Source organism: Ailuropoda melanoleuca, chromosome 8, assembly GCF_002007445.2.
Source record: "Ailuropoda melanoleuca isolate Jingjing chromosome 8, ASM200744v2, whole genome shotgun sequence".
Taxonomy (NCBI): domain Eukaryota; kingdom Metazoa; phylum Chordata; class Mammalia; order Carnivora; family Ursidae; genus Ailuropoda; species Ailuropoda melanoleuca.
Window position 1 is genome coordinate 17,536,353 of NC_048225.1, and position 11,070 is coordinate 17,547,422.

The 11,070-nt window shown below is 41.1% G+C and overlaps 1 protein-coding gene across 1 annotated transcript; it reads right to left on the minus strand.

Moving 5' to 3' along the window:
- Positions 1-6,132: 6,132 nt before the first annotated feature.
- On the minus strand, positions 6,133-10,726 carry BLID (BH3-like motif containing, cell death inducer). The gene is given in 3 exon segments (XM_034665639.1): positions 6,133-8,931; positions 8,934-9,071; positions 10,643-10,726. Coding segments are annotated over 3 exon segments (378 nt in total). The 3' UTR covers positions 6,133-8,775.
- Between the last annotated feature and the right edge of the window lie 344 nt (positions 10,727-11,070).

Sequence of the window (11,070 nt, forward strand, 5' to 3'; positions counted from 1 at the left end):
GATAAAAACAACAGAAGCTAATTATTATAAGAACTTATAGGGAAAGAGGCTATATTTTTATGTATGTATTTCTATGTATATACACATAAATATATGTATATAAACTATATATAGAGATCTCTCTCTCTCTCTATATATATATATAGTTTGCATTGAGTTTCCACACATCACAATATCTTCAGGTTATCTGAAAGGGTATATACCATACTGTGAACAGCAACAGGCAGGGCCCACATGGTTTTGTAGTTAAAACATGAATATGAAAGCCTTCTGGGATGGATTGGAAGAGGAAGACAAATCCCATAAGTCACCTGCCCTGCTCCCCTCCCCCACCCCGTCAACTGGGCTTAGAAGCTAAGAAGGTCTATAGCACCTCTCCCAGTGGCCACTGTGACTTGAAGCTCATCATTGCCATCCATCCCTCAAAGTGTCTGTGCTCTTAACCTTACTACTTAGGTATTCATTGCTTGAACGTTGCAGTTCTGTTCTCTGTTACTCCTCCAATAGCCATCATCGAGGTTCTGCTTTGCGACAGAGGCTTACCGATAAATAATATCTCATTTAGTCTTCCAAAGCCATCGCCAGTGCTTTACAGAGGCAGAGAAGAAGGTATGGAATAGTTAGACTTGCCCAGCTCTCAGTGGCACCGCTCGGACTTGAACCAGGTCTAACTCCATCAGCCTGGTCTGTCCTCCGCATCATTAGGCTCTTTGACCCTTTCTCAGTGTAAATGACACTTTGCACAGTTCAGCCCCTCAAACTAGTCTAGTTTCTCCTTCGATGTATTTTCCATAGCACTCTGTAGTACCTTAACATTTATTCATTCTTTTCATTGAGCTCATTTTGGCCAATAATTATTTAGGGAGTACTTGACTGTATGTCAGGCATTGTGCTAGGCAGTGTAATGCCCTTAGCTGGAGGAGAGAATGTGGTGCTCGGGTGTTGGCACTGTCCATAGACTATGCTGTCTCTATCCACAGACTCCAAGGTGAATGGAGAGAGGGGCTGTCATGTGGTCACTTTTGTGCTTCTGGTATATACCATAACACCTGGCAAACAGCAGAAATTTTTAAAATAAACTTGTATGCTGATGTGGTTTTGATTGAAACTTTTTCAGAGAGCCAAGTTCATGTCTAAATAACCCTTGGAATAACGCTTAGTCCAATGCCACATAAAAGTAACATTTAGGGCACCTGGGTGGCTCAGTCAGTGAAGCGTCTGCCTTCGGCTCAGGTCATGATACCAGGGTGCTGGGATCGAGTCCTGCATCGGGCTCCCCGTTCAGCAGGGAGCCTGCTTCTCCCTCTCCTCAGTCCCTGCTCATACTCTCTCTATCTCTCTGTCTCTCAAATAAATAAATAAAATCTTTTTTTTTTAAAGTAACATTTAATAAAGGATGAATTGCAGCCCTATTTGTGAAGACCCTACTCTGGCTGAGGTCCCACTTACAGCCATGTTTATTTGTGTTTCTGAAAAATAGCAAATTGGTCTGTTTAATTCATTCTTAATGTGCAGCAGTCATGCTGTTTCTCTTTGAAGCCAGACAAATTCTGTCTAAAATCTCACTGATCTGAGGATTAAGAGGTAATATCAAGTGATAAAGTGTCCAGGATGACGTGGCTGTGAAGGACTATTCTGGGCTATTCGCAGGGAGGGAGATCTCTTGCACTTTAAAGTGTGTGGGTAAGTCCAGATCTGAGATAAGCAACCCAGCTCAGATGCCCTCATTTCAGAAAATGAGGCGGAGAAGCTAGAAATGGTTCGTGACCATATGACCTCAAGGCTCCAGAGTTTCATAATATGTATTCTGAAAAAAAAGCTTAGACAAGTCCTTACTTTGCCTAAGGGAAGAATCTTTAAGTATGTATAAGTGGTATTCTTGGCAGGCTAGCTTCCATCCCAGACTTCATCCAGGCAATTCCTGTCTCTGAATAGGGGAAGGGCAGGGGGACCCGATGGCACTCAGTCCGTCCTTCGACAAGCATGGATACACACTCAGAATTTCGATCCACTCAAGTTTCTAAAGATGTGGCCCTTGAGGGGGCTGAAGGCAACTCTCAAGGGAGAGCGGGATATGTCGCCACAGCCCTCCTACCCCAGCCCCCAAACTCTGAACATACTTTAGATGTGAACTATCTAAATTGCCTCAGCAAGAATCCTTCATTAATTGACAAAACTATTCCCAAGAAGGGGAGGATGAGGAAGCTGTCTGATGTTCCGATGGGCAAAACCATCTTCCTGCGGCAATGAGACTTTGAACCAGTAGGGAGCAGTGTTTGGTACCAGCAGTCTGTGCAGCTCAAGTGGTCTCAAAAGAAGTCATCTGGCAGATTTTATACTCCAAATCCGTAAGAGTTCCAAGTGTCAGGCTAAGTAATATCAGGCTAAACACTTAAATTTTTGCCTAGTAAAAAAAATTTTTTTTCTTTCTTTAGCCTTTTAGAATATTAGGAGAAATCAATGGTGAGAGAAATCTTCAGCATATATATTTAATAATTTTTTTGATATGAATACGTAAAATAATTCTGTTGCCTTCTTATGCCTCATTAGGTGAGCTTCAGAGGGCTTTTCTTGGCTTCCAGACTAACTCCATACAAGGACTGGAGTTTATCTAATGGCCCATGTTGTTTGGGAAGCCCTCTGGAAGGTAATCTATGTTCCATTGCCTTGGGGTCTGATTTTACCAATTTGTAAGTAGTACGTTTCAATAGCCTTTTGAGTGTAGACAGGTAAAAGAGAGAAGCTCTCACTCCTACAGAATAATGGGTAAACTGAGGGAGAAAAATAGAGAAAATCAAGGCCCTTCTACAGGGTGAGATCCCTATTACCTGTGTACTAATAGAATTGAGCCTGACGTTATAAAAAGCATTATTCTTGGCTGACACATGTCATCTAAGAGCCAACTTCTATTTTGGTCTAGGTTCTTTGCCATTCAGTCATTAGGTTCAGGCTGGCAAGCAAAGAGGCATATTTCCGCCCCTGGAACTTTTGAAGATTGAGATTGCCAGGCCAAGAGTCTAGAGATGATATGAGACCAAAGATACAAGCCAGTGACTTGGGCTGGAGTTGTTGGTATATATTTTTGAAATTGCTAAAAAGCCTGAAGGCTGCAAGGGAAAGGAGAGAAGTGGGGGAAGAGGAAGGCTTTGGAAGCCAGGAGTGTCTTACTGATGCCATGGTTCCTAGAGACAACTTTGCTGACCGAGTTAAAGCTCTTTAGAAGATTGGGCCCCTTTTATAGTATTCAGCAGCTCCGGATCTCTAAGCACTTTCCCATATAAAGGAGAGAGGTATTGAAGGCAATGGTCCATTGAGAAGCAGAGATTGGATCACAATTCAGATTTCAAGGTTTCCAGTCAAATTCCTTGGACTGTATCTCACCTTTTCATTAATGGAAATAAAGTCAAGACACACTCCTTCTTCTCTTTTGAACTTAGACCCGTCAGATTTTTGTTTTGTTTTGTTTTTGGTGCTATTGAGGTTCTAAAGGTTTAGGATAAGGAGAGGGAGAAGCAACTATCCTCATATCATTATTCCCTTTTCATAGTTGGGAACCGAGGCAATTAGTGGCTAAATACCTTTCCCAAGAAGGTTGTTATAGCACCAAGAATAGAATCTAGGTCTCCCAGCCCAGCTGTTGTGAGGAAAAATGAGCTAATGTGTATGAACTGCCTAGAGTTCATTGGGAGTGAGTGTGTGCAAATCCAAGGTGTCATTAATAATAATCATACCTTGTGCCTCCTGGTTTCCCCCATTATTAACTAATGACAGCACGGTAAGGAAGGGCTTCAAAAAGATAGGATTAAATTTACTTGAGCTTTTGTGAAATAGATGAGCTTCAAAAGCACTGAGTTGCAGAAGAAATAAAATGAAAAGAATACAGAAACATGGATTGAGACACATTTCGGGGACCAAGGGGCCTCGGCAGCATCAGAATTCCGGCTAAGTTTCAAACAGAGATAGATGAATAGTGATGAATAGGGAGTACTCTGGGGAGACACAGAGGAATATTTTGAAGGTGGAAACTGCTACCTCAGAGATTTTAAGTGTGGCGCATTCGACAGTCGTCTGAGAGTCTCTCCATGCAGCAAATAGCAATGACATGAAGAGCACAGGGAACTATGTCGGAGCGAGCCAGGCCAGCCTTCTGGGGTGTCGTGCTTTGCCCTTCAGGAATGTTGGACTGTGCGCTCCAATCCAGGCAGGTACAGAGCAAACCAACTGTTCCTGGCAACCAACCTGCACTCCCAAGTGAAGGAAGGTTAAGTGAATTTTCTGGCATTCTTCAGTCTTCCAAGATTCACTGTGATATTTTGACTGCCCAGCCCAAGTCTGGAAAATTGTGCAGTTTATGGGGCCCACGGCTCTCGTAGCTCTGCAGATACTTACCATGCACGGCATGGAGACACGCTGATTTTGATCTTGCTCCGGTTAACACCGTGCCTGCCACGTAATAGGTGCTTTACAAATTGTTGTGCAGTCTGTACTCTTCTGGGAATTTAATATAATCTAGGGTCATGGTGTCATGTAACACAGACCAATCGACTGCATGTGACTGGCAACAGGAAACTCCCAGCAAATGTTGAATAAAAAAATGTGTAAAGTCAACTTAAAATTTCAGAGCTAAGAGATACTGTGCAAATGCAACCATGTCCAAAATAGACATGGAAAAGTAGGAATTCAATTAGATCCAGATTGTAGGCTGGGTCTTATGGGACAGGAAGGGACAAAAAGAAGAGGCTCTGGCAACCAGGAAGCCTCCATCTCCTGTGAGAATGTTAAAGCCATGCTGGTCAGGTTACGCACAGAGTTAGAATCTGGCCCTGGAGAAAACCAAAGGTTGACCTATCTTTATCTGGTCTGCTTACTCGAACTTCAGGGTTCNAACTTCAGGTTCGTTCGTTCTTTCTTTCTTTCTTTCTTTCTTTCTTTCTTTCTTTCTTTCTTTCAAGATTTTATTTATTTATTCAATAGAGATAGAGACAGACAGTGAGAGAGGGAACACAGCGGGGGGAGTGGGAGAGGAAGAAGCAGGCTCATAGCAGAAGAGCCTGACGTGGGGCTCGATCCCATAACGNCAATAGAGATAGAGACAGCCAGCGAGAGAGGGAACACAGCCGGGGGCGTGGGAGAGGAAGAAGCAGGCTCATAGCAGAAGAGCCTGACGTGGGGCTCGATCCCATAACGCCGGGACCATGCCCTGAACTGAAGGCAGACGCTTAACTGCTGTGCCACCCAGGTGCCCCTCTTTCCTTCCTTCCTTCTTTCTTTCTTTCTTTCTTTTTCTTTCTTTCTTTCTTTCTTTCTTTCTTTCTTTCTTTCTTTCTCCTTCCTTTCTTCCTTTCTCTTTCTTTCTTTTCTTTCTTTCTTTCTTTTCCTTTCTTTCTTTTTCTTTCTTTCTTTCTTTCTCTTTCTTTCTTTTCTTTCTTTCAGATTTATTTACTTATTTTGAGAGAGAGAGAAAGAGGGAGAGAGGGAGAAGGTGGGGAGCAGGCAGAAGGAGAGAAAGAGAATCTCAAGCAGACTTCCTGCTGAGTGCAGAGCCCAACATCGGGCTTGATCTCATGACCCTGAGATCATGACCTGAGTCTAAATCAACAGTCAGACACTCAACCGACTGAGCCACCCAGGTGCCCCTCAGGTACTATTTCTAATTATACTGGTCTCAAGACATATGAACCAATGGAAAGAATATAGAACTGAAAGTTAAAGAGGCATGAGTTCTCCACTTAATTCTGTCACAATAACCTTGGACAATACATTTTACCTCTCAGATCATTAGCTTCCTCAACTGTAAAATGAAAGGATTAGAGTAGATGCACTCTGAAATTTCCGCCAGGGAAATTCTAGAACTGCATAGTCCCTCTCTCTGTCTAGATTCCATTCTCTTACAAAAGCATTTTCTTAACAGTTATGATACATATGGAGTTTAGATTTAGAAAATAAATAGAGGGGTGCTTATGTGGCTTGGTCAGTTAAGCATCCGACTCTTGATTTTGGCTCAGGTCATGATCTTGGGGTGGTGAGATCGGGCCCCACCTTAGGCTCCGCGCTCAGTAGGGAGTCTGCTTGAGATTCTCTCTTTCCCTCTCCTTCTGTGCCTCCTCTTGCTCATGCTCTCTCTCTTTCTGCCCCTCCCAAATAAATAATATCTTTTAAAAAGAAAGAAAGAAAATAAAGAGAGCATCTTAGCTGATGTTAAAAACAATTTAGAATTTGAACATCCAAAATGAGAGAAGAAAAATGTGAAAGGTTTCAGAGTGGTGGAATTAATCCCAGTAGATTGGGTCATGGAAAGGAGATCCCCCTTTAGTCGTCTCTGAAATCTGAGCATTGAGAGGGACAAAGAAATTTGGATAAGATTCTTGGGCAATAAGGAAGTTGTTTGGAAGGGGTAAGAATTATTCATCCCATTTCATACATAAAGAAACCAATGTACAGAAAGGATAGGTAACTCACTCAAGATCACACTGTGAAGATACATCAGGACTGACACTCGAGTATCCCACTCAATTATGTTGTCCAACTCTGTCCAGGAAGAAACCACCACAGCTTCTAGTGAACATGAGAATGTGATGCTATGACCCAGTGGAACTGGGTAGTGCCCTGGCCAACTTGGCTCTTGAAAGCTCTACTGAAATCACACCTGCTAGAAATTTTTGTAGTCACTAGAGAAAGTGACTACCCAGAGAGACTCTTTAGAAGCTTCCCCATGATCAAAGACACTTCCACTGGCCTTGGGTCAGGAAATCTGATTTCCATCCCTTCACCTGTCACTTTAGGCTTTTGTACATCAAGTTCCTTCTTTGGGAGTCAAAGGACTTATTAGAGAAACTTATAAAGTATAAAATGATCCTAGATCAATATACAGAAACTACTGTTAGGGGAATTGTTGTCCAATATCACTTATGACCTTAAGCAATTGTTCTTACCTAGTTTTTAAATGTGTGTGTATGTAATACACACTTTTCATGTACATTAAAATGTATATAATAGTGTACATGCAGACACACACCATTCTTGTAAAAATTATGTATGTATGTATGCATGTATGTACATATATGTATATTTATATATCTCTCCTTCAGTTTAGCCGGGAAATCTGTTTCAAAATCAACTCCTGCTCTCTCCTCGGACTTGATATATAGCCAAGCAGGCCTTTCTCGATTAACACTGCTCCCTCCTGGGAAAAGTCACAGAATAACTTTATTGATTTCCCTTTACCCTTCTCCACATTTCTCTGCTGAAATGTTGTCTTAACTCTTAAATGTAAAAGCAAAAGGAAAAGAACATTAAGACAAAGAGATTTGCTTCCTTACGATCATATTCATTCTATTTTTTCTTATTATCTAAAAAATTTTTTTGAGGAACAGGGTACTTGTGCAGGGGGTAGTAAAGAAAAGACAGGATGGTATGTATTCCAAGGTTTTGTGCAACAGATTTCTTTACATTGAAACCTGTGTTTTACACACAATGCCGGACTCAGTACCATAAACCTCTTCTCCTCGTTCTCTTATGACTTGGCCAGCCATCTTTGAAAACTGCCAAGACTTTCTGGCAATCAATCCCTCCAATGTTTCCAGGAGCATACCCAAGGCATAGGAATATAGGGAATGTTTATTTCTCATCAGATTTTCCTACCTCAAAAGATCCCAACAAGATTAAGTATTTTATTTTTTCTTAAGAAAAATTCTTTACTGATCAAGTTTCAGGATGACTGATACAATTTAGGAGTTTCTCTGATGCAGTTTTGGAGAGGTCAGAATGAGGCTCTCTAGGCAGCCTTTCTGCTTGGACCTCTCGTGAAGACCGGGGCAGGCTAACACAGACCCTCACTCTTGCTCTCCTTCCAGCTTGTGAAGTGTCCGGAGCCCTGGATTCTGACTATGTCCGGGTGGGGCCAGGATAGTGGAAGGAAGAGAAGGGGGATACTAGAGTGGCTTAAAGTAAAAGCTCTAAAACAAAAACAAAAACAAAAAACACCATTTGCATTTTCTTCTCTTCCCCCCACTCCACGGATTTAGCTCTTCTTACTCGAAAGACTGAGTTCATAAAAGCCTAGTAGAATTTCTATTTTGTTCAATTCTCTTTTTTATTACCCACAGCTTTTCCTATAAAGGGAAGAAAAGGATTGACTGATTTACACCACAATCACAATCTGATTCTTCCCCATTTTAAGCAAATAAAGATGCCTAGTGAAATAAACGGATTGTGTTATTTAAAAATTGAAAGCTTATGTGAAGGAACCACCCCTCAGAAACAAGCTTAAGAAAAGTACAGGAAGAAAATGAAAGCTTTGTGAGTAAACAAGGTTACAGAGATGCTCGCTGTTGAGTACAATTTAGTAGAGCAATTATTAACAATATGACAAATATCTACTTCCAGGGCAGGAATAAAATACACTCAAAACCACAAAAGGATAGTGATGTGCTAGGCTGCCCTGAGGTTTAATCACGGTGGGTTTTGTTTTGTTTTGTTTTGTTTTTTTAACAATATACCCTTTTCCCTCCATTAACTTGCAAACTTAGTTTTAATTAAATGTCATCTTACTTTTTACTGGCCAGTTTATCTTTTTTTCCGTTTTGTTTCTCTGCACATCTTGAATCAGACAGTGATTTGGAAGCATTATGGGTGAAAGTGGGTAGAAAAGCATGCTAAGAATTAGGTCATCTTGTTGAAATCAAGTTCACTTCTGTGTAGTACAGCAGGAAGAATGGGGAAAATTTGTCCTAATATCTTGCTGTATCTGTCCCAACTCATTCCTTTCATAGGGCCTCAGCAGGGGGAATTATGTAGCAATGCAATTTGTATCCTGGTTAAATACGAAAGTTTCAGGAGTACATTTCCAAGAACAGCCCCCCTTACGGTAGAGGAGCCAAGATTGTACCTTGTAAGAGGAAACACTGTTTCCTCAGGCCTTTTGTTGAAACTGGCAACAATGTTCTAGTTGCAGGCAAGAGGGTCCATTCTGCCTCTGGATAAAGGGAACTTCCAGAAGCTTGTCCTATCCGGGCAGTACAAAGTACGCTCTCAGTTTTGCAAGATCTAATAGAAAGATCTTTCCTGGCTTCCTACAATACCCAGATGGAACACAAGAGAATTCACCACAATTTAAAGCTACCGTGTAAGAAAGTGTTTGGAATCAAACATTCATTCATTCATTCATTCATTCGGCAACTTTTTATAGGGCAGCTCTCACATAGACTGGGCTTTGCCTAAGCACAGTGTATGGTGGAAGAAAAAAGAGATTATATCCTGCCCTTCTGTTCTTCTCAACTCCTCCTATCCTTGGTACTTCCCTTAATTCCCAGGGGCTACTCAAAAATCCTCAGCTGAAAACAGCTTCTTCCGAGGGTTCGTGTGTTCTTTCCAACTCCGTGTACAATATTATTTGATCCAGGTTTGGATCTGGATCTCTCCTGCCTCCGTGTATAATATCATTTGATCCAGGTTTGTATGAATACACATTATTAATTAACGTTAAGTCTTGACCATGTCCTTCTCTCAACAAGCTTGACACTCAAACCACAACGAAGCTTTTATCTTCTGCCTCAGAGTGAGAAACATCTCTATGCTGCTCTCTGATGTCTACAAGGCAGGAATACTTTTTTAGATGTTGTTCCCTAATGTGAACAGCCCTGGGAGTACTTGCTTCATTTCTTAGAAAGAACCTAGAGCTGTGGATGCCTAAGGAAGTCATTCCAACAGAGATTAGAATTTCAAGAGAGAGAAAATGCATCCAGCTGCCTTGTCTGCTGCTTATGATACATGAAAGTATTGCCCTCCCCATGGTAGACTAGAGGGAATGATTAGCGTGAATTAAGTCATCTCTTCAATGATGTATTGCAAAAAATTTCTCTGTTGAAATAGCAAGTTCCTGACCATGGTATTGCACCCAAAAAAACAAATGCTATTATTTTGATGCTGTTGTTTTTCACATTGGGAAGACCTCAGAAACCTCTTGTTCCTATGGATAGACAGAAATCACTGAAAAACGTGCCTCCCCTTCCCAGTTCTTTGGCTAAAATGTATTGGGAAAATGGTGCATTAGTCACATTTCTAACTGGGAAAAGCCTGATTATCATAGAGAACCCCAATTAGGTGCTTTGTAGAGTACTGTTCTGTGGAGAGAGAAGAGACTTAAAGTAGACACATCTAAGTTAGCAGTAGCAAAGAGCGTATGTGATTGGATCTGATGTTTCAAATATCTTTTATCAAAGCAAAAGGAAAAAGAATATGCCTTGCACAAATTAGCCCACAGACCTTTCTAAACAGAACCAATATAGAACATATACAAAGGCAAGATCATCTGTAAGGAAATATTCTCTCCTTTCACAAGCAGCTGTGGAGATTGCTTGAGTTATCATGACCCTGGGCTCTTAATTGCTCTTACGCCATGTGGGTAGGAACTCAGGAACCAATGATGCCATCCAATTAACCACATCCAGAACTGTAGCATCTGCTATCATCAAAATAATGGCAAGCTTGTAGACAAAAGCTGATGAGCAGGGGGAGACAACAGGGATTTATACAGCATACTTTGAGATAAGGCTGTTTGGAATCTTCTTTGCCATTTCTGTATATTTCATGCTATAGGCAGAATGAGTATTCAGGGAATACTTTGGAGTTTTTCTAAACTTACAGTGATTCCAACACTCAACTGCGGCGTCACAGAATATTCTACTCTGACAAAGGTAGAATTTAAAGGTAACTTGAGAAAATCCATCAAGTGTCTTGTAGGAAGCCAAAAGGGCAAAAGTATAATTGAAACCAAGAAGATGGATAATGGAATCATTTGGGTTTGCATCTGAAATCCAGATCTGCCACTTAATAACTCTGTAGACTTGGGCAAAGTACTTGACTTTCTGAAACCTCACCTTAGATTCCCAATTTATAAAATGGGGATAATAATATTTTATTTTTTTAAAAGATTTTCTCTTTCTTTCTTTCTTTCTTTCTTTCTTTCTTTCTTTCTTTCTTTCTTTCTTTCTTCTTTCTTTCTGAGAGAAAGAGAGAGAGAGTGCACTTGCGGGTGTGCCTGGGTGGGGGAAGGGCTAGGGAGAGGGAGAG